This window comes from Oryctolagus cuniculus, chromosome 11 (genome assembly GCF_964237555.1).
Source record: "Oryctolagus cuniculus chromosome 11, mOryCun1.1, whole genome shotgun sequence".
Lineage (NCBI taxonomy): Eukaryota > Metazoa > Chordata > Mammalia > Lagomorpha > Leporidae > Oryctolagus > Oryctolagus cuniculus.
The window spans coordinates 72,492,620-72,515,566 of record NC_091442.1 but is presented as its reverse complement, the minus strand read 5'-3'; the positions used below and the strand labels follow the sequence as shown (position 1 = coordinate 72,515,566).

The window sequence follows — 22,947 nt, the reverse complement described above, 5'->3', positions numbered from 1 at the left end:
CCCAATGGAGTTCCAGGTTCCTGGCTTCAGCCTGGCCCAGCCCTGGTCATTGAGGCCATTTCAGGAGTGAAACCATGCATGGGAGATATCTCTGTCTGTTAATCTCTGATTCTCTCTCTCTCCTTGTAACTCTGCCTTTCAAATAAATAAATCTTTTTAAAAGGCCACAGAGAATGTGTACTATGAAACAGCTATGCATGAATTTCAACATTTTGCACCAAAATAAACTTATCTTTTAAGTCCATTTTCCACTGATTGAGGGACTGCCATAAGCCGATTTGGTATTAGCTAGTCTGAATGATTTCAATGGGCTCTGGTGCACAGGGGCTTCCATCTTCTCAAAAGGGAAGAGCCTTCCTGCACAGAAGGTTTAGGGTCCATCAGACAGACAAAGCACTTGCAACAATTACTCTTCAATCAGCTTGATTAGCAGGCTACATTCTACAAAACACACATACACAGCGTTTGTCTAAATGTGAGCCCAACATCAGACCCTACTCATCCCAGCCCCCACACACCAAATGACACATTTTTAAGAGCCTACACTGACTGAGTCCAAATGGACATGGCCTTTTTTTCTCCAAAACTATGAACTATATTAAGACAGCACAGAGCTTATTGTGATCTTACAGCTTCCTTAATACCAGGAGCAGTATTCTCAAATCCTACGGTACTGCTTATTCCAGGACATGTTTTCTTCATAGTCACGACAAAATCAAACACCACATGACCCCAAGTTCCAGCAAACACTTTATTCTCCTCATTAATGTCTCAAAACGGTTGGAAGCCAAGGCTTGCTAAAGTTCTTCCAGCTAGAAAAAGTTGCAAGAGGATATAAGTTCCTGTTAACCACGTTCTGAGTCTTTTTCTTTGATAAAGTCCTTAAACTTGAATAAATTAAGTACAATGTCGATAGAAGTGAAAGAAGTAATCTGTGAAGAATATCCCAGCAAAATATGGATCTGTGGAGCAGTCAGCTAAGTCCTGTCAAGACAGGAGAAAAGTGAAAAAGGTCAATATAAAAATTAAGTATAGCTAAAACGCCTTATTGGTACATACATACATTTATTTATTTGTTCTTTCACTTAGAGGTCCATTTCTTACTCACTAAAAAGAAAAAGGGCCTTTGGCACAGTGGTTTGAGTTGAAGCTTGGGATGCCTGTATCCTATATCAGAGAGCCTGGTTAAGTCCTGGCTGCTCTGCTTCTGATCTAGCTTCTTACTAAAGCACCCCCTGGGAAGCGGCAGTGAGCTGCCTGAGTCCCTGCCACCCACGTGGAGACCAGGATGAGTTCCTGGCTCCTTGCTGCAGCTTGGCCCAGTCCCTGCTATTGTAGGTATCTGGGGAGTGAACCAACACACAGATTCTCTCTCTCTCTCTCTCTCCCTCCCTCCTCTGCCTCTCTTTCCCTCCCTCCTCTGTCTCTCTCTCCCTCCCTCCCTCCTTACCTGCCTGCCATTCAAATGAAATGAATAAATAAAAATGTAAAAAGTAAAGAAAAAAGAGCACACTTACTGGTGCAGCTACACGGAAATGGTATTTGCTGTCAAAGAAAGGAGCTACAGGGAGGGTCCAAATGTGCTGATATCCCTAAATAGTGAATAAAAGAGAGGTCCGTTTCATAACCACATTCTACATGCACTCGGACAGAGCGCAGGCTGGGAAAGCATTTCCCGGGCGACTATAGAAAAGGATTCTGTGATCAGAGCTTTTGATGGATGTTGCTAGAATGTTCTACAGTTTCTCAAAGACACAAGGAAAATGCTAAGCCCAGCCCTGTGATCGGGGCCAGCCAGCAAAGAGAAACACTAGCATTCAGTTCAATGCGTCACTCCCTTCATAGGGGACCTAGGCCGCAATTCTAGACATGCTTCTACCGGAACAGAAGACGTTACCTGTGTGATCTCCTGGGAAACTTCGAGGCTTTGGATCGCTTTGGCTTCCATTTTACTTCGGAAACATATATTCCCAAGGACGAATTTGCACTGGAAGACTATCAGCGGCTCTGTTGTGCTTCGGGAGGCAAAGGAAAGAAAGGGCAGATGGAAAGGAGTTACCAGCTCCTACTAGGCTGCATCTTGATGGGAAGAGGGACTAATGGGAGTGCAGCTTGGAAAGCCCTACAACGCTCACAAGAGGCATTTTCTCACCTAAACTGAGTGATGCCATTGGCCGGCTCACCTCTCGTTACAGAAAGAAACTCAATTTCAAATGACTACTGAATGACCATATGATTGCTCCTAAAACCCAGCGTCATGACTTAAAACTACCTCACATCAGAACTTCCTATTTCCATAGACTTTAAAAATAATTTACACACACACACATACACACACACACGCACACACTGGCAGCTGACTAACACTTCCAGGATTGTAGATTCTACAACTACCCTGGTCTGGATAGGCACTGTTTGAAACAACAAGGCAAACAAATACAGATATGGGCTTGGAGGTGAGCCCTGCTATAATCCGCGAGCTTTTAAAGCTATCAGAATGGAAGGCCTGCAAGAAGCGACGGTTCTTCTCTGGAAGTTGACTCACTCATCATCATCAAGAGGACTAGAACTGTCTATCTTTGGAAACAATCCGTTGCACAGTGGAGGTGACCTACAATCTCAGTTGAGTATACAGCAGTCCCCCTCTCTTGTCCAAGAGCAGCAGTAGATGTTCAAAACTGTGGATAGCACTGAACCCTATATAAGCTGTGTACCCATACATACACACCTATGATAAAGTTTAATTTTATAAATTAGGCACCAAAGAGATTAACAATAGCAACTAATAATAATATAGAACAATTATAATAATATGCTATTAAAATTATTTAAAACATATGAACTGTTTATGTCTGGGATTTTCCACTTAATATTTTCAGCTGGCAGTTGATTGTGGGTGCCAAAATTGTGGAAAGTGGAACCCTGTGTTGGAGGGTGTATGGTATATGTTATTTTAAGATAACTCATATTACAAACACAGTTTGTAAAGCAAAAAGCCTGACTTATTGGTTCAAGAGGATCTTTTGCTTCTTCAAGGAACACTGTGTATAAGGTCACTCCCCTCTGGGGACAGCTAGGAATAAATAAGGAAACACTGTGCCGGCTTCCTCAAGGAGTGCAAGAGAAGCATCCACTGTGCTTTCCTCTGCCTGAAACATGGTGGCTTCCAAGTCACGAAACATTAGCTCTTGAAACAAGCCTTTCCAAGGCGTGGCAGGAGCAAAGCTGATGAGGGGCGGAATACAAAGCCTAAAGTAGACAGGGAGGGAAACCGGGGGTCAGGAACGATGGCAGGGGCGTGGTACAGCTGGGGGAACAGGGGAGATAGGAGGCAAGGGGAAGAGAGAGAGAAAAGAAAGGGGAGAAGAGAAGAAGTGTGGAGAGGAGAGGAGGAGAAACTAAAATCAAGAGACGTGAGATAAAATCCTCTGTCTTCTAGGCAACCACCTCATTGCGTAATGTTTAGTGATGTGGGTGGGAAGTCTGACAGTGCCGTAATAATTTGACACATCTGATGACAAGAGGTGAAATGGGCTAGTGATTTTGGAGGAAAGGTGGTCCTCCTAAACACTGCCAGTTACTGAGGGTCTCTTCCGTGCAGGCAGGGGCAATGTCCTCACAAATCTCATGGTTAGAAAGATGGGCTCCACTACGGGTCAGCTGTGAGTGTCAGAACCCAGTCTTGGACCTCTCTGAACCCACGCGTTCCCATCTGAAAAGCACAGACAAAAACATGTGTGTGTGTGTGCACACGCGCACGCACGCACGCACACACACACACACAGATGGGTTGTGGCGAGGATTACTAGGACCCAGTGGGAAAGGGTGAGTATCTGCTGGACAGCCCAGGCTCAGCAATGCTAGTCACTAATTTTACCAGTGTTAACAGTCATCCCACAGCAAGTCTCCTGCTGGGGCACCTTGTAGCCCTCACTTTACAGCTGCAGAAACAGTGGCTCAGAGACAAATGGTTTCTCCAAGGTCACAGAATCAGGAAGCTACAGAAACAAAATGTGAACTCGGGCCAGCCCAGCACCAAATACTGACTCCTAGTTTTCTCTCTCTTCCCTGGGGAAATGTTGTGGGGTCTGCTTATCACTGCTACCAGGAATCCCTGGAGCTGTGCAGCCCCTCATCTGGGTGCCATCCCACTCAGCAGGTGCAAATGTAAAGCTGAGAACTCTGCCACTCCCCAGGGAGCATCTGGATGACCCCAGGCCTCACCTTGGAAACCTCCCCTCAACTGGTGCACATCTCAACCTATCTTAGTTAACGTGGCCTGATGCATTTATTAAATCAGAAAATTTATTAAGTAATAAAGCATCTGGAGCTTCCTGTCTTCTAACTTGCTGATCAATGTGTGAAATACATTCAGACTTGCTGTTGTATTAATAACACACATGGCCCCAGCGTCACGACAGGAAATGGCAGTTAGGAAAGGCAGGATTGGTCAAAGTCAACATCACATCTCCTCTGAGTACAGAGTAGAACTTCTACTTCTAGAATCGTCTGAGAAAAAATTTACATTTTCTAACTTAAAACAACTAATGCTAGAAGTAGAGTTCTTGTTATAGCCATGCACTTACTTGATTTCTAGAGAGAATTTGACGTTAGTGGGTGTCTTCTTATTAACAGGAATATTGTAATTATAGTTTCCAGGCCTAATTACAGAAAAAAAGATAAACCACAAATGAAAATAAGCAGGAAAGCTTTCAAAAGGCTTTTTGCCACTCTTTACATGCAATGTAAACTGTAAAATATCATATGATAAATAATAAATGTAGAAAATCATTTCATCTGGTATCGTTTTATGTTTTTCAGAGATATACTTGTCAAATTTCAGAGTGATCTTTCAGGTCTTAATATAAAATACGCTACAAAGATTTATGGTGTTTCAGAATATGTAGAAAAAATGATGGAAAGTCAAACCCCAGACCAAATACACAAAACTAAACATGCAGCAAGGGGTTTCAGTCCTCCTTAAGGAGATGCACATTTCAGAAGATAAATGAGGCAAAGGCCTCAAACTAACAATCTCCCTAGAAAGAGGGACTGGAAATAATAAATACCAGTTTCTCCACCATAAGTCACTCATTTCAAACAACATTCGCAGGAAATATCATGCACTTTCAGAATCTGAATCTACTAAAATTATTGTAGTCCTAGCTACCATTTAGTAATGGAGAAAATTACAAAACAGAACTGCTTAGACATAATTTTTTTTCCCTTTTTAAGAGAGACATTTGGGGAAAACGGAAGATCCTGTGACTTGTATTATACTGAAAAACTCTAGCAGAACGGCATACTGTATCCAATACAAGTTTCCCTTATCATCTGAAATCCCTTATTTGGAATTATATGGAGCAACAACTAAAAATAAATGGAAAATGAGAATGTCATTTTAGACTCTCTTTAAATAATACTGAACTAAGTTGTTAAAAATGTGGAAGCACGGGGCAGACATTTGACTCGGTGAAGATACTGTTTGGGTTGCTGTGAGCCATATGGAAGTGCCGGTGTTCAAGTCTTGAATCTTCTTCTGATTTCAGCTTCCCACTGATGGACACGCTCAGACGCAGCAGGAGATGGCTCAAGTATTTGGGTCCCTGCCACCCACATGGGAGATCCAGACTAGTTTCAGTCTCCTGGGTCTATCCTGCCCAGCCCTGTGTGTTGTAGGCTTCTGGGGAGTGAACCAATGCATAGGCAATCTCTCTGTCTCTCTACCTTTCAAATAAAATTAAAACAAAGTCAAAAAAGTTTTTGTTTATGTAAAAGTAAAATTGAAAGAAATTGAAAGATGTAGCCTTTTACAATGTTTAGGTTTATCAAAAACATCCCATTGTACACTATGAATTTATACAATTTTGTCATTTATATCCAAATAAAGCTGAAAAAAAAAGTGTGCTTCTTGTGTATCAAGTGGAGAATAGCGTTATTTCGGTGAATGAATATATTTTTAAAAATCAGAAAGATCTACACTGAGATCTGGAGCACTGGGTTCCATGGGATTCATTTTTTATCATGATTCTCCCAATGTCAGGGAGCTTTGCTTCAATCCAGCTCAGCTGACAGTATCCTCATCTCACAGATGAGGAGTGGATATGCAGGCTGGATAAACATCTTGCCGAAGCCCTGGAATCTGAACCTGAATCACTCTTCATCACAGTGTCATCCTGCCTCCAGAATGAATACCTACTTCTGACACTTATCCCATGGGTGACCTTCAGCAAACTTTTTTCAAGTTTACTGAAACTTAAACCACAAACTGGGGAGAAATAAGACCAACTTCACAGGGATTCCATGAGAATTCAATAAGGTAAGAACACAGAGGTCACAAACAAATCACAAAACACCATACAGGTTATTCTTGTAACTCTGGACCATTCATTTAAAACCTGTTATATCCAGTTGAAAAAGAAGGTTGAAATTTCACAAGACCTACCACTGCAGTTCCAAATACAAGCTTTGTATTAAACCTAGCAGACATCCAGTAAGTATGTGAAGAATCAAGAAAAATAACTCCTCCTTCTGAATGACTACACCTTGTGTACAGTGCTTGCCAGAGCACCTTGCACTCTTGCTTTACAATGCTGCATGACCTCCATACAGATGATAGAACATGCACTGGATGTGGCAGACAGCTTTTGCTATCTCTGAATTTTTTTCCCTCCTGATTTAAAAACCAAGAGAAACTATTTTCTTTAGCAATTAAAAATGACATCTCTTACTAGGATGTAGAAATATGAGCTCACTCGTAACTTCGAGCCATCAATAACGTCTTTCATATCCACAGAGTTAACCAGCAGCTCCATGCTTAATCGAACTGTGTCCCCAGAGAGTCACTCACAGAGCTGCCCCCTAGGCTTTCTGCTTTGGAAATACCCATTAAACCAAGAGATTGGAGCTACTGGGGCCATGGTTTATTCCCATTTGCTAATACCAACTGTTTTATGATATCCTTAGCCACCATGTAACAAACGTGTTTTCACTTCAGCAGCAAATAAGCAGACATTGATTTCACCTTGTAGCTTTAGCTTTCATTCATTTCAAAAACCCAGAACCCTGGGTAAATTCCAGAAATAACCAGGACATAATGGGCAGGCTTACCCACCCGCACTGGAGGCTTTCACTGCAGTACCGATGATCTATTATTTGCTGGATTTCCATAATCTGAATAGAACTGATGGTTGTATCAATCCCTGAATTGTGAAGAAATAAAGAGAAAAAAGTAAACACTTCTGCAGAGGTAAAGTATTATACTCCAGCATAACCCCCCAAATGGCAGAACATGAAGTAAGAGTTTCCTACATTAACAGATTTCATTTGCATTCATATAAAAAAAAGGAGGTGAAGGAAGGGGAGAAGACTTTTTTATTCTTTTGGTTATAGTAAAATTTAAGAAAACTAATAAAAAACCAGGCCCCAATAAACTGCCCCCATAACATCCAAAAGAATTTCTGGACCACAGAAGTCCTACTGAATCAAAATTTACTAAAATGAAGGGGCAATATGAAATGCAATCTGTTTCAGAAAACAGAAAACAAACTGAAAGTATAGTCAGACTAAAGGGGGGAGCAGGAAGTTCAAAGACACCATTAACATCCAGAGACCAACTGCCACTTCTCCGGCAGTACATGAGGGTATCATTCACTGTTAGGGTGGCATCGGGTATAAAAACACAAGCCCGGGGTGTAGGTGACAGGCAGGGTGCGCCTTTGTCCTTGCTCCTCACTCCAGGAATGCTTTTACAGCTTGTGATGCTGCCTGGCCCTACAGCACCAAAGAAGAATGTCACTTAAATGTCAACTTACAGTCACTCCCCCTGTTAAGTCTGCTGAGCGTATCTCTTGCCAGGAATGATTTGTTTCTGTCTTCTAAAGAAGAAAAAAGGCCATCAGACTTGCAGCTTTGCTCAGGATGAGACGAGAAGATATCCCCTGTGGGCCCCAGTTGGTCTGGGTGAGTCAAATGTCTGCCCACCCTTTCTCTCTCTCTACCCTTCAACCTCTCCGGTCCCTTACCTATTTCTTATGATCTAGTTTATTCTCACCCTTCTCCGTCTGTTATGGGCTGAATTGTATTCCCACCTAATGTATATGTTCAAGTCCTAGGCAGTCCAGTGTGACTGCCTTTAGAGACAGGGCTTTAAAAGAGGTTTTAAGTTAACATGAGGCTATTAGGGTAGCCCCTCCTCTTATCTGGTGTCCTAGAGAGAGACACTAGACCCACGCACACAGAGGAAAGGCCATGAGAGGACACAGCGAAAAGCTGGCCTTCCGTAGGCCGAGACCTGCTAACACTTTGACCTTAGACTTCAGCCTCCATCACTGGGACAATATTCATTGCCTGTTGTTTAAGCCACTTGGGGATTCTGTCACGTCAGCCCAGGAAGAGAGAGACACCATGCATGACTGGGTGCTGGTGCTCACAGCTCCCACCTTTCCAAAGCCACAGCATTTACTGCTGAACCGTCTTATGTGGCCATCAGCTTGTACATGTCTCTCTACTGAAGGGCATGTAATCTCTGGATGATTACTTAACTCTTCATGTATTTCTGTCCTTTCTTGACCACTCTGCAGTAGGGAGCCTCTATGAACATTCTGTGAATCCTCTGAAACTCTTGGCATAATGTCTTGCTCATATTAGGAAAACCATTTTTCTTTGATTAATAACAATGTAACAGTGGTTATATTTCTTATCTGGTTTATGAATTAGTAGTGCTGTTAAGCAAAATCAACAGATGTAAGTTGTCTGGGTTCTTTTCTATGCACCTTAGTGACACTATATCATGATTGTATGGACTAATATAACAAAATGGAAGTAAGTCACCAGGGAATCTCAGCTTGAACACCTCCGGTGATAGGTGGCTCACTAACTCCTAGGGTAACCCACTCCTTCCTCTGCTGCGAGGTCAGAATACATTCTTCCTTCTATTGAGCGTCCACCTTCCCGTGGCTCCCCCTTTGATCCTCATTCTACCTCTTGAGCGAGTTTAACAGGTCCTGAAGGTGCCTACTCTGCCCAGCCTAAACCCGCCTCCCGCGAGGTTGCTGAGAAACAGGACATACCCACGAATCCTGTCTTCTGAGTGAAAACAAAGAACACTAAAAATGCGACATTTGGAAAGTAGGAAGGAGAAGGAAACAACAACATGTATGTTCAGAATGTGATTTCTGATGTATTCCAGGAGATCCAAGGGGGAAAGCAAGAGAAGGGATTCTTTGGTGTGGGCTCCTTTTAGAGTTAAATCCAGGGCCTAATGTTGAGTGGATATTGAACAGTTTTTCAACCCTGTCTACTCCTGTGGCCTCTATGCTGGATGAAAGATCCTGTTAAGATGAGGAATATAGTTGAAGAGCAGTAGAGGGAATAGGTAAAAATGAAGAAAAACAGAGCAAGACTATCTCTACAGTAAAATAATGATATATTAACCTTCTTTATGCAAATAGAGTTTGGGGTCTCTAAAGAAAAGCAAAACTTACAAAGTTATTGCATTTTCCTAATTGCTTAATAGCCTGAATGTTAAAAGTCAGAGAATCTTTTTAATTTTATATATACACACAAACACACACACATACATATAAAGACCTGTTTATTATATGAAAGGTAGAGTGACAGAGAAAGAGGAAGAGAAACACACAGTGAGAGGTCTTCCATCCATTCCTCAAAGGCTTGCAACAGTCTGGGACTAGGCCAAGCTGAAGCCACAAGCCAGGAACTCCATCCAAGTCTCCCATGTACATGGAAGGGACCCAAGTTCTTGGGCCATCATCTGCTGCCTCTCAGATTTATTATCAGGGAGCTGCATCAGAAGTGAGGGGTAGCTGGGTCTTGAACTAGCACTCCAATATGGGATGTAGATATCCCAAGTGGTGGTTTAACCTGCCGTGCCACAACACCTGCCCCAGGAAAGTTTTTTTTATTAAAAAAATTATTTGAGAAGCAGAGAGACAGAAAGAGCTCCCATCTGGCTTATTCCCCAAATGCCCACAATGGCCATAGTGGGGCTAGGGCCAGAGTCAAGAGCCAGGAACTCAATCCATGTCGCCATGTGGGTGGTGGGGGTTTAACCATTTGAGCCACCTGCTGCCTCCCAGGGTCTGCATCAGTGCAAAGCTGGAATCAAGAGTCAAAGTGGGGAGTTAAACCCAGGCACTCTGATATGGCTAGTGAATATCTTAACCACCAGGCCAGATGCCCGCCCCTCTTAGAGAAAATTCTATGGAATTTATGTATTTTTGCATTGAAGGATAATTATGATAAATCAAGTTTTTATTATCACATACTATTTATTGAACATTGTTTTCAGTATCTCATAACAGTTCAAAAGGGAGGTTATGGGGCCAGCCTTGTGGCATAGTGGGCTAAGCCTCTGCCTGCAGTGCCAGCATTCCATACGGGCACTGGTTCGAGTCCCATCTCCTCCTCTTCCAATCCAGCTCTTGGCTATGGCCAGGGAAAGCAGTGGAAGATGGCCCAAATGCTCGGGGCCCTGCACCCCCATGGGAGACCTGCAAGAAGCTCCTGGCTCCTGGCTCCTGATCTACCCACCTCCGACTGTTGCGGCCATTTAAGGAGTGAACCAACAAATGGAAGACCTCTCTGTCTCTCCCTCTGTCTGTAACTCTACCTCTCAATTAAATAAAAAATCTTTTTTTAAAAAAAGGTGGGGAGTTTATCCCTGGTTGACAAATAAGCTAACAGAGGCACTAGGGGGTCACCCTGCAGATAAGGAATAGAAGAGGGAGTCTAGTCCAAACCACCGATTCCAGAGCCTGCAATTTTCCTATGATGTCCATAGGGGAAGAAGTCAGTTTAACTGAGCAGCAACTAGGTATAGACAGGAGTCCAGTCACTGGCATGGGGCCAGAGTCACTGGAGTGGTGATGCACTTGTTGTCTCCAAAAAGGCATTTTAAAAGGCATTTTGAAAAAGGAACCACCCAGATGATTGTTATTAAGACTATAAAAATTAGGTATCCTTTAAAAGCATACAGTGAAAGTCATCATTTAGTGTCTTGCTAAACAACCTCACAGAAGAATTTTATAAACTCTTGGCAGTCATGTTTGAAGGAGTTGTGGATTTAGATGTGTGTTCAAGGTTCCATTTCATTTTTTAAGATAGAAAGAAAAAGTAGTGGTGGACAATACTGAGTGCGACCACTCTTGCAGGTACCTCTGTGCTGGGTAGTCCAGCTGTCAAGTGGGTGGAAAGTTTGTTCACTTGTGCCCCCATTGGACTGTGGGCTCCTGGGAGTCTGCATCTTGTTCCTTCCTGCATTCCCAGATAGGGCAGCGCCAGGCTCCCTTGTAGGTGTTCCACAAATATTTATGGAAGGATGGAAGAGAGCCAGGGAAAGAGGAAGGAAGAGAAGCAAGGCCAATTGTTTAACCTCTAAAAAAAAAAGTTTCCTCTTCTGTACTCAAAAGGAAACTTGTCGGTAAATGGGTAGGGGTACAGCGGGTGCCCATGAATTGCTGAGGTCCTTCACCTTGATCAAAGAGGAAGGAGGCAGAACCTAAAGACAGGGCTCACTTTGAAGCATCCTGTCTGCCAGAATTCTTCCCATTAAGAAGAAAGGAGGGGTTAAAGCCATGGCCTGCAGTGCCGGCATCCCATATGGGTGCCTGTTTGAGTCCCGGCTGCTCTACTTCCGAACCAGCTCCCTGCTAATGTTCCTGAGAAAGCAGCAGAGGATGCCCCAGGTGCCTGGGTCCCTGCACACATGTGGGAGAAGCTCCTGGCTCCTGGCTTCAGCATGGCCCAGCCCCGTTGTTGCAGCCATTTGGGGAGTGGACCAGCAAGTGGAAGACCTGTCTCTCCTTCTCTCTCTCTCTCTAACTCTGCCTTTCAAATAAATGAAAAGGAAAAAAAGAGAGAGAGAGAGAGAGAGAGAAAGGAGAAATCTTGATATGTAAGAATTTTCTGGGAAAATTTTTTTTTTGACAGGCAGAGTTAGACAGTGAGAGAGAGACAGAGAGAAAGGTCTTCCTTCCATTGGTTCACTCCCCAAATGGCTGCTACAGCCAGTGCCGATCCGAAGCCAGGAGCCAGGTGCTTCCTCCCGGTCTCCCATGCGGGTGCAGGGTTCAAGCACTTAGGCCATCCTCCACTGCCTTCCCAGGCCGCAGCAGAGAGCTGGACTGGAAGAGGAGCAACTGGGACAGAATCCAGCGCCCCAACCAGGACTAGAACCCGGGGTGCCGGCGCCGCAGGCGGAGGATCAGCCAAGTGAGCTGAGGCGCCAGCCGGAAATTGATTTTTCATTTCCCTTTCCAAAAGGCCTCCAGAGTTCTTGGATTCTAGCTATTCCAGTAATTATGATGTTCAAGTACCCAACTTCTATTATGAGTTTTTGTTTAAGATTGCTTCCATACAAGGCTATACAAATTTACAAGGCAAATAAGGCAGAAAGAATAGAAACAGGAACTTTCTATCCTGTTTTCTTCGCCTACCTTTGGTTCTATTTTTCTGCTGATTTTTCAGGGAAAGAGCCCATGATAAATCCTGGCCAAAGAATTAAAGATTTGTCTCATCGCCACAGAACTGTGTTTTTAGGTTCCTGGTGATGTAGAACCCTAGGTATAGAATTGAGTATTGGACGAGATAAAGTATTTTTTAAAACAGTAATTGAGAAGAGATAATGTTGCATATTGGATTCATGAAAATGTTTTTTCAAAAGCAGAAAATAAAACTGAAATCTTACAAAACACTGCCAATTTGTCATGTGTCTGAAGTAAGACTTTTCAGCTCAGTCTTGATTTATGTTTGAAAACCATAAATGCTGCTTTAGTCACACAAGGCTAGTTCTCATCTTACAAATGGCCTTCAGCAGTGTTCACTACCAGGTTTGTGTACATTCCTGGCGGCTTCTGTTGTAAAACTGGAGATGCATTTCACAGTTGGCGGATGAGACCTCTCAATAAACTAAGTTAGGAACTTCTGGAGGAGAGAGGTAAGCAGGCGTCTCACCAAAGTATATCTGGTGTGGTAGAAGGTGTATATTGCATTACGTATAAAGCTGTGTGGATGGCCGAGTTCCAGGGCAGCACCTTGGATATCTTTCTTTTATACTGATTGAACGAGATTCATGTCAAGAAGCAGTCGATGAGGTCCACTAGTCAATGGCTGAATCTTTTAACTCAGGGGACCACTTTCTTTCGCTCTGCTCTGAGTTCTGGTCTCCAAAACAGGGTGAGCATGAGTTCCTGATGCCCTTTGCTTTGTGATATCTTTAAAAAACCTAACCAATTCTTTTATAATCCACAGAATTTCACAGAAGTTTCCCCTTCTGGGCTCTCTGCTTTTAAGATCTAACTTTCCTGTCTACTTAAATCCTTATTGGTCCCACGGACCACAATCCAATTCATCACATTCAGGGGACTCCTCAGAGTAGAAGCTCAATATTCCAAAATTCTCACTTTCCACTTCCTAATTAGTCTTGCCCAGACTTTTATTAAGTGAATGGGAGAAGGGCATAACTTTTCTGAAAGACACTTCGTAAAGGCTGACACAACCACCTTGAGCTCAGCATGTCAGAGAAATGCTAATTTTCATTCACTTGTTTTGTTGTAGTCTTACTCCTCAGGGAGGAAGCTCAATGATGCATGTTGGGAATTATTAAACTATTAGATATTATTCTGCAGCCCACTGAGAATTTTCCTAAGTTTTTTTCACCCTTGCATTTCTTTTTCATTTTTATTCCCTAATTTTTAAAAAAGATTTATTATATTTATTTGAAAGACAGTTACAGAGAGAGGAGGTAGAGCCAGAGAGAGAGAGAGGTCTTCCATCCGCTGATTCACTCCCCAGAAGACTGCAATGGCCAGAGCTAAGTTTATCCGAAACCAGGAGCCAGGAGCTTCCTCTGGGTCTCCCATGCGGGTGTAGGGGCCCAAGGACTTGGGTCATCTTCTATTGCTTTCCCAGGCCATAGCAGAGAGCTGGATCAGATATGAACTTGAACCAGAGCCCGTATGGGATGCAGGCACTGCAGGCTGGGGCTTTAATCCACTACACCACAGTGCCGGCCCCTATTCCCTAATTTTTAATTGGTCTTTAATGCTGCAGAAACATCAGGTTCAAAGTCAGAGTTGCCTGGCTTTCTCCTCTTTTGTAAATTTAGGAGTCCCAGTATGACACAGTGCTCTGGGCAAAATGAAGGATGGACCAGCTGCAGAATGGAAGAGGTTTTGCTCAGACCCTCAGCAACAGCCCACACTGGGGACATCGTAATGGCTACAGGAAACCCTGCTGGTGGGGGAGGTACAGGACCTTCCAAAATCCAGGGAGTGGATACTTCCCATATCCTCTAGACTTGACATCAGTCAGGTGCAAGCGTATCCTGTGTCCAAGTACATGGAGGAAGGATGGTAGAAAGAACCCAGAACAGGGAAACCTGGTACCTAGATTACAATTTCAACTTTGCAGGTAATTCAGCGGAGGAATCTTAAGCAAGGTCCCATGCCTCCATCTCATCAGCTGTAAACTGGGAAAGCTGGTAGGAATCAGAAGTTCTCCTGACCTTGAGCTTCTGGAATCCCTGGTTACTGCGGACCCTGGGGTCTGGGGCATTGTTTGCAGATTTGGAAAACAACATCTTCCTCACAGCTGAATACTATTTTTCAAATGTCAAGACTGTTTTCGTAAAAATAGTTCAATGAAAAGCCCAACTGAATCTAGTTATACCTTCGCTTTATGTATTTCCCAATCAAATCACTATCAAAGTATATTAATAATGGATTCTCAGGATCAAAACATGAGGGTAGCCCTGGTTTAGCTGCTTTCTGACAGTCTGGGACTCTAACTCCCCATGAGTTTTCAGGCTTCTTGAAGGTGAGAGAGAGGCAAAATCATCTAAATTCTTTATATTTTTCCCCAGTTGAAAGGAGGAACACTTTTCCACTGTATCATGGAGCTTTAAATTTCATTCTTAGGTAGAGAAGAGGCTGGTTCTGTCTAGGGGGACACAGCCAGGCACCTGGGAACAGATCTTTCTTTAGGAGTTCACACAGGTCTGAAGTCATAAGAGAAGCACACATTCCTTGTCCCAGGAAGAGCGTGGCAGCCCTCATCTGCTTTGATAAAGGCTGTTTCCCCCAAAATCCCTTTGATGTGAAGAGCTGGCTGCTGCATGACTGAATTTGTTCAGGGGCCAAGACATCCTTCAAAGTGAAGAGTGGCGCAGTCCACGGCTTCTTCCCGTTCAGGACCCATTGTCATCAGTGTGGGGTGATCCCTTCTGAGGACTGCCCTCAAAAAGGGCCCCATGTGTCCCCAGGGTGAACTCCAAAGGTAAGGAAGGGGTTTACCAGCCACGGTTTCTCCACGTGCTTTCCCAAGAGATGAAGGTTTTGGGGACTTTTGTGTAGTACTGAATTTTTTCATGACTAAAAATACTGAGACTATGATTCAAACCAATTCCTTTCTTCAGAATGAGCTTTCTCCTCACTCTGTAGTAACATATTTATCCCCAAATTCAACCAAAAATCATTTTTATGAAAAAAAAAAAACAGGCCAAATTCTGCCTCTTATAGATGTGGGGAAAAAATCTTGGGTCTAAGGATATTCATTGATAAAAAAAAAAATTTTTTTTGAGATAATAGCAGTACCTGTCCTGTAGGCTTGTGAGGATTAAGTAACTTATTCGTGTATACTATTTGACAGTATCTGGCATACAGGAATATCTCAGTACATGATGATGATGGTGATGATGATGATGATTTGCAAAAGTTATATACCCGGAGCTGGCGCTGTGGCGCAGTGGGTTAAAGCCCTGGCCTGAGTGCTGGCATCCCATATTGGCACTGGTTCAAGTCCCAGCTGCTCCTCTTCCAATCCAGCTCTCTTCTATTGCATGGAAAAGCAGTGGAAGATGGCCCAAGTCCTTGAGCCCCTGTACCCCCGTGGGATACCCAGAGGAAGCTCCTGGCTCCTGGCTTCAGATTGGTGCAGCTCTGGCCGTTGTGGCCATCTGGGGAGTGAACCAGTGGATAGAAGACCTTTCTCTCTCTCTCTGCCTCTCCTCTCTCTGTGTAATTCTGACTTTTAAATAAATAAAATAAAAATCTTTGAAAAAACGGCCAGCGCCATGGCTCAAGAGGTTAATCTCCACCTGTGGCACCGGCACACCAGGTTCTAGTCCCGGTCAGGGCACCAGATTCTGTCCCAGTTGCCCCTCTTCCAGGCCAGCTCTCTGCTATGGCCTGGGAGTGAAGTGGAGGATGGCCCAGGTCCTTGGGCCCTGCACCCGCATGGGAGACCAGGAGAAGCACCTGGCTCCTGCCATCGGATCAGCACGGTGCGCCGGCTGCAGCGGCCATTTAGGGGTGAACCAACGGAAAAGGAAGACCTTTTTCTCTGTCTCTCTCTCTCACTGTCCACTCTGCCTGTCAAAAAAAAAAAAAAAAAAAAAAGAAAAGAAAGAAAGAAAAATCTTTGAAAAAGAAAGTTGCATACCCAAGACCAGGAATAATATCAAAAGGAAAATGAAATCACATTGCTGCCCTCAAAACTTCACCCACTGACTATACTCTATGTGTCAGCCATTGATACTGCTTACAAACACTTCACTTATTTTCTTCCAAGCACACATTAAGTCTGCCCTTTGCCATCTGTTTTTAAATTAGACATGACTAATGTGACTTGCTTTGGCCAATGAAGTGTAAGCAGAAATGACATACATTATACCTAGGTGGACATTTTCAGAGCTAGCACACAGTGTGTCTTGTTCTCTTATCACTACTGTAGAGATTATGGAAATATGTATTGAGATGGAGCCCCCACCAACTGAGCCCTGAATGACAATGATATGATTTTGATTTTGGTTAACATTTGATAAACACAGTAATTCAGAAACAAATTTTTGCCACATAAAAGCGCTGTTATTTGGGACTTGTTGGGACAGCACCCTAACAGAGAAGCCACACTAATATGCACTGTAATTACTAACATCATCTCTAACACATGCATTAATATATGTGTGTAGATGATTTTGAAACATCAACAAATTAGTACGCATGTGGAAGAATTCTATTTGATCTGACAGAGATAGTTTCACTTGTAGCCCTTGATCAAGTTTCTATAATTTTTTAACATGACAATTCTGTTACTGGAAAAAAACTATGCGTGTGTATATGTGGGTGCACTCGCGCACGTGTGTGTGTGTGTGTGTGTGTCCCTAGGAGGAAGAGGAAGAGAAAGTTCCTGAATGTGACATGCCAACCTTGTCTTTTTCACTGCTCAAAGCTTACTATGTATCTGTATTCTAAAGTAGAGCTTCCGAGTCTTTTCTATTTTACCCTCATTAGTTTGGGTGGAGAACCCAGATGCCACATCACCAGAGCCAAAAATATCAACCCACATGCACGTAATTATTTCACTGTGCTGCTATTACTATCTTCTTTGGCAAAGGACAAAGGGAACCCTTTCTCTTGGAAATCACAAAAACTTGAATCAACCAAAATTTTCTCCCCAGATGACTGACTATTTGTATATTTGTGTGGTTAAAGATCTCACCACCTCAGATAGAACCATGGAACTATTAACAGACAATCTAAGTAAATACTGACAAGGGAGAAGTCCCAAGTGCAAAGCCCTGGGGTTTGCCTCTGGTCACCAGTTACCTCCCCAACGCCTCTGATGGTTTTCCGTCTCCTCCTTGGACTGGGCTTGTAAAGCACTTGGAGAGACTCTTCGTGTTCCCCAGACAGGGCAGCAGCTGGTCTCCTGACATGGCAGGATCGTGCAGAAAGTGATCTCAGGGACTTCCAAGTTGGGCTGGGTGGCTGCCAGGGTTGTATGAGGTGCTGCGAGGCATTGGGCAGAGAGGAGAGAGGCAAGAAGGTTAACCTGAAAGGCTGGTTTCTTCTGTTGACGGTGCTGCATGTGTTGACAGTTCAGAGACACAGAGGGTGAGGAGTGGGAAGGCCTTACCTGCAGGGGAGCCGGTGGTTGGCAGCGCGGGCTCCTGAGAGCTTGTGATGTTGCTAGAGGAGAACAACACGACTCGTCAAAGAGGCCCTCGAGAATCCTTCTCCCCAAAGGAATACAAGACCTGAACTCTCACCTCGTAGGGAGACTGGAGGCATGTCGGTCTTGATCTTTTAAGCTAAGTATGTAAAGGGAGACTATTGTCAAGGCACTGTCAAAAAAAAAGAAAGAAAGAAAAAGAAAAAGCATTATGTGACAGATTAGTTCCAGATCTATCTCCCACATCCAGCTGGCCCAACACGGATGCTCTCAGGCCACACAGATGGGGCAAGGGGGAGGGGTGGCCACAGCCAACAGAAACACCAGGGCAACTAGCACACTCGGGCTTTTCTGCCCTGGCGAGGAAAAGCCCTCGGCTTTCTGGAGCCTGAGGCTGCTGGGGTGCTGCACACTGGTGGACTTGTTTCCTAAGGGCACCGGCAGCCCGGGCCAGCTGTCTCAGAAGCGTCTGGCACCAATGGAAGATTACAAAGGATGCGTGGATACAGCTGGAGGCAGTCCTCAGCTCCATGCGGGAGAGAGGCAGGGCAGAGCTCACAGCCTGTAGGGGGGAGTCGCCTGCACCTGGTGGCCCTGGGGGACCAGAGCCTGCGCACGTGTCTGGTCAGCTGTGGACGGCAAACCCTTGGGCTGCTTCTCTCACAGTCTCTCAGCTGCCTGTCTTTTTAGAGCACGACACTCAAAACTGGGCAGAGAAGGAAAAGCAAGGCCATAAAGCTTCCATTTCCACACTAGGCGACTTCAAGATAGTGAAAGTGTCTCCCTGCACCCTCTCCCAGCCCCTGTGATCAGCGCTTAGATGTCCAACTGGAGCTTCCCTGAAGGTTCTCGGCTCTGCGAAGCTGTTCTCAACAGCTCCATGTTCTCCTCTTTCAGGGTGTCTTGGGAACTCTCTCAGGGGAGCCACAGAAGGAAGTCTGCTGGGTGCTGGGCTTGAAGCCAGGCTAGACACTTTGCCGGCTTGATTTCACACCTGGGTCTCCAAATGTGACTCCTTATTTTATCTCCGTCAAAGGCAGTGGATTGACCATGATGAAATGTCCCAGGGAACTTCAAAATATTGGTGGAAAATGGAATTAAAGGATAAGTTTGTTTTTGGTGTCAAAAAAACCCACACTGAAATCCAGGCATAATATTTTCATAATATGCATTTTCCACGACTTTTTTGGAGATCTTTCCACTTTTGGACAAAGAAATGTGAGAAGCAATTCCTCATGTGTTCTCAGCAGCAGCTGGTGACTGCCCAGCAGGCTCGGCCCTGCCTGGTAAGTGATGCTGGGTCTCACAGATGCCATCTGACAGAATGGGCTGTGTTGCCCTGGCGACTGTTTGCTGTGGTCCAGCCGCCCCTACTCCCCATCTCTACACGACTACTTCTTAAATTCTCTGTGGGAATTGTCTCTGCCATCTGCCTCAATGCACTGCCCAGAGAACTTGCAGGACTACAGAACGAAACGGACACCTACTCCCCTCTTTGAGGGCAAACCCTGGTTTTGTTCTCCCTCAGGTACATCCCAGGCCAGCAACAAGATACTAAGCTTCGGACCTCCTGTTTGTGGCCTTAATGGACACCAAGATTGGAATCTGCAAGATCTGATAAGCATGTTTAGGAAGCAATCTCTGTCTCAAAGTTAGGCTTCTAGAAACTTTCCACTGGGCTGGGAATCTGGTTCTGGAGAATGCTAAGTATGTCTGCTCCAGGCAGCCGCTCAGACTCTCCTGATGTGAAAATCCCAGCCAGAGAAGACAGGCACACTTAGGGGTGTGAGAAGAGTGAAAAGCTTCCAATGCTGAGAGATATCAGGGTATCTTCCCGGGAGCACCAGCAGGGCATGAGAGAAAATGCCACTGGCAGAGAGGGCACAGTCTGCCTTCTACCGCTGGGAAGCTCTCGAGGCACTGGGAACTCCCTCGCCTTTGAGAGTGAAGGTCTCCCCCAAGACTTGTCCAGAGCCTGTCCTAGCCAGGGCTCACAAAGCAGCTTTTGTGGGACAGATCAAAACCCCTTCCATCACATGAATAGTTAGACAAAAAAGCAAGGAAGGAGAATTCAAAGGCCCAGAGAACCCAGGCAAGAGGACCTGACCCGGGGCTCAAAGGCTGGGGTCCACCGTAGCAGTGGCAAGAGCCTGAAGGCTGCATTCCAGCAAGGGCTGACCCCTGCTCTGTGCAGAGGACACAGGGGGTGCTCAGTGGCCCAGGCAGATACTGTTGCGATTACTGTGTTTACCTCGTTTAACTGTCTATAGTGAATCTGGCTACAATTTCATCATAGTGTCCATCTTGATGTCCCTTTGGTATACATCCACTGAAGAATCCCAGTAGTGACCAGGGAGAGTGGGTTGTACCTGATTTCATTCTCACTTCTTTTCCCACAAGCCAGCAGGAAGGAAAATTTGAGAAAGTTATTTGCAAAGTGATGAAACACACACACACACACACACACACACACACACCACCACCACCACACCACCACACCACCACCACGTGCACGCATGCACACACACAAGGAAGGCACAGGTTGCTGCTAAGACATGGAAGTTCACTGAAAAAAAAAATCATCCTTTAACTCCCACTCGAGTACAGAAAGTCTGTGCTTTTCTCTTAAGTGCGAGGTTTAGAAGGACGCCCTCATTTCCAAGCTATCGGCCTGGTTTAAAGAGCTTCTTGCCATCAAAGTAAATAAAAGGTGGGTCCCCAGTCCCTAAGTACGGAAAGAGAGATGAGAAGAAAGGAGGTTGACGATACAGCAGAACTTTGAAGTTTTTCTTACCAAAAGGCCATTACCGCTGTCAGACTGATAACCAAAGTCTGGAAAACCCAGTGAGGACACGACTGGCTTTTTCCTGAAAAATAAACCTATAAAGAGGTTCAGTATTGAATGCGCCGCCTGCAGGGATCTCTGCCGCTCCCGTGGAGGGTGCCAGTGCCCGGATTTACATCCCCCTCTTCCTCTCTGCCTCTCTGCACACAGTGCTCCTCCAAAGCCTGCCTCAAGGCCTTCCCTTTCCTTGATACTCCAGGTGCAGCAGTCTCCTTTTCCCTGACATCCTGCAGGGCAATTGTCTGTGCCATGCACTTGGTACTTATTTTGCAGTTGTTGATTTTGTCAGAGCCCAGAAATCCATCTCTTAATAGAAGACTTAAGGAAATCAAAAAGTTGTCCAGATGTGAAAGAACACATCTAACAGAAGAACTTTAGGAACCATGATGAATTCTAGAGAAGATTTTCATAGCGTGAAATCTTACTAAGTAATTAAATAAGACAAGGGGCTTCATAAAGCTCATGGGAGATGGTACTAAAAGATAATGTGTGGAGCAGGCGTTCAACCTGGCTGCATCCCATATCAGAGCACCTGGTTCGATCCCCAGCTCCAGCTCCTGACTCCGGCTTCCTGCTCACACAGATCCTGGGACGCAACAGTGATAGCACAAGTGGCTGGGTTCCTGCCACCCGCATGAGAGACCTGGATTCAATTCTCAGCTTCAGCTCAGCCTAGCCTCAGCCACTGCAGGATTCTGGGGAGTGAACCAGCAGGTGGGAGCTCTCGTCCTCTTTATTTCTGTCTCTCTCTCTGTGTCCTTCAGATAAATGAATTTTTGAAACATTTTAAATGTGAATTTTCCATGAAATTTGTGAAGTCCCCCTATACACATCAGTATCCAATTCTTCTACCTATTTAAAAGGGCTGCTCTGGGCCTGTTTCTTATTTATTCTTATATCCATTCAATCAGATATTTAGTGAGCACTACTATATACAACGCTTTAGAAGATATAAAAATTAGTGAATTACAGTTTTTGGGAAGTGAATGGGACAGACTTTCTGGACTGAGATATATTAGCATAAAAAGTTTGTGCTTAGGGAATAGGCCAAGAGCTACAGGAGAAACACCTCCAGAATGATGGAGAACTGGACTGAAGAGATAGGAGTGGTTCTCTGCCCCCTTAAATAAGGTGCTTCTTAAAGATGAGTTTTCTGTTAATGCACTGGGAAGTATGTTTGCTTCCTTCTGGGGATACAGAACATAGATCCAACATGCTGTTGGTTGGAATGGTATTGCAGGGAAGTGGTAAATAAGAAATAGCTTGCAACTGGTTGAATTTCTTGATCCTAGCTGGTTAAGGAAAATATTCTTCAATGTAAAAGAGGGAGGTATTAAATACTCTTTTTAACAAGTACACAAACCCTGAGAGCTACTGTAACTGCATCATTTAAGTGCAGTTTCTGAAAACTAAGAAGTCAATGGCCTAAGACCTGAAGCCAGACTAAGTCATCTAGACATCACTGAACCTCATTAATTAATAAGAATTTAAAAATGCCTATTTTTGTTATTGGGTAGATGCAATTAACACTTTAATGGTTCTTAGATTTAAATGCACATAAGAACTACAAGTAAGACTGTAAAAAATCTAAATGCCCTGGAAAATTCTGGTAGATGGGATGGGGGCTGGCAACCTGTAACAGTTGAGATAATGACAAGTATTTATCCCTGTTCATTTCTCTCCTCTCCCCCTTCGCCTCCACTCTGAAGTCCTTCCCACCTCACTCTGAACTCTACACATAGCAAGAATCACCCACCTACTTCTTAGAGGTAGGAAAAGGAAGAAAGGAAGAAAGAAGAACTCTATAGATTCAATGAGCCCTAGGGCCAGACTTCCCAGTTCTCCCCCAGAATGCATACCATCTCAGCCAGCATTAGGAACTGGCTTCTCACCATCTGCGAAGGCCTATCAACTTGCTAACACAGCAATTTCTTTGCTCATTAATACCCCACCCCCAACACACATGTACTGCAATGACCCAATGAGGCCCAAAGAACAAGGGACACCTAGTGAGTGGGTGGCAGGGACAGTCAACTTCATGGAAGCAGAGGCCTCCTACCAAGACCACACAGCGGGAGTAAATCATTCTCATTATGTATACTTTACCGAGCTCTGAGGATGTTTCTGAC

The 22,947-nt window shown here is 44.4% G+C and overlaps 1 protein-coding gene across 3 annotated transcripts in view; it reads right to left on the bottom strand.

The window, feature by feature from the left end:
* Positions 1 to 737: 737 nt before the first annotated feature.
* MYRFL (myelin regulatory factor like) overlaps positions 738 to 22,947 on the bottom strand; it is a 136,654-nt gene continuing 114,444 nt past the window's right edge. For all 3 annotated transcript variants that reach the window (XM_008256780.4, XM_070052617.1, XM_070052619.1), the window contains 10 exons: positions 20,768 to 20,853; positions 18,071 to 18,145; positions 17,938 to 17,990; positions 17,628 to 17,810; positions 7,815 to 7,877; positions 7,115 to 7,202; positions 4,587 to 4,661; positions 1,898 to 2,015; positions 1,518 to 1,592; positions 738 to 984 (listed from right to left, as the gene is read on the bottom strand). In XM_008256780.4, coding sequence (XP_008255002.2) covers positions 898 to 984; positions 1,518 to 1,592; positions 1,898 to 2,015; positions 4,587 to 4,661; positions 7,115 to 7,202; positions 7,815 to 7,877; positions 17,628 to 17,810; positions 17,938 to 17,990; positions 18,071 to 18,145; positions 20,768 to 20,853 — 903 coding nt within the window. In that variant the 3' untranslated portion in view covers positions 738 to 897. The remainder of the gene's footprint in view (positions 985 to 1,517; positions 1,593 to 1,897; positions 2,016 to 4,586; positions 4,662 to 7,114; positions 7,203 to 7,814; positions 7,878 to 17,627; positions 17,811 to 17,937; positions 17,991 to 18,070; positions 18,146 to 20,767; positions 20,854 to 22,947) is intronic.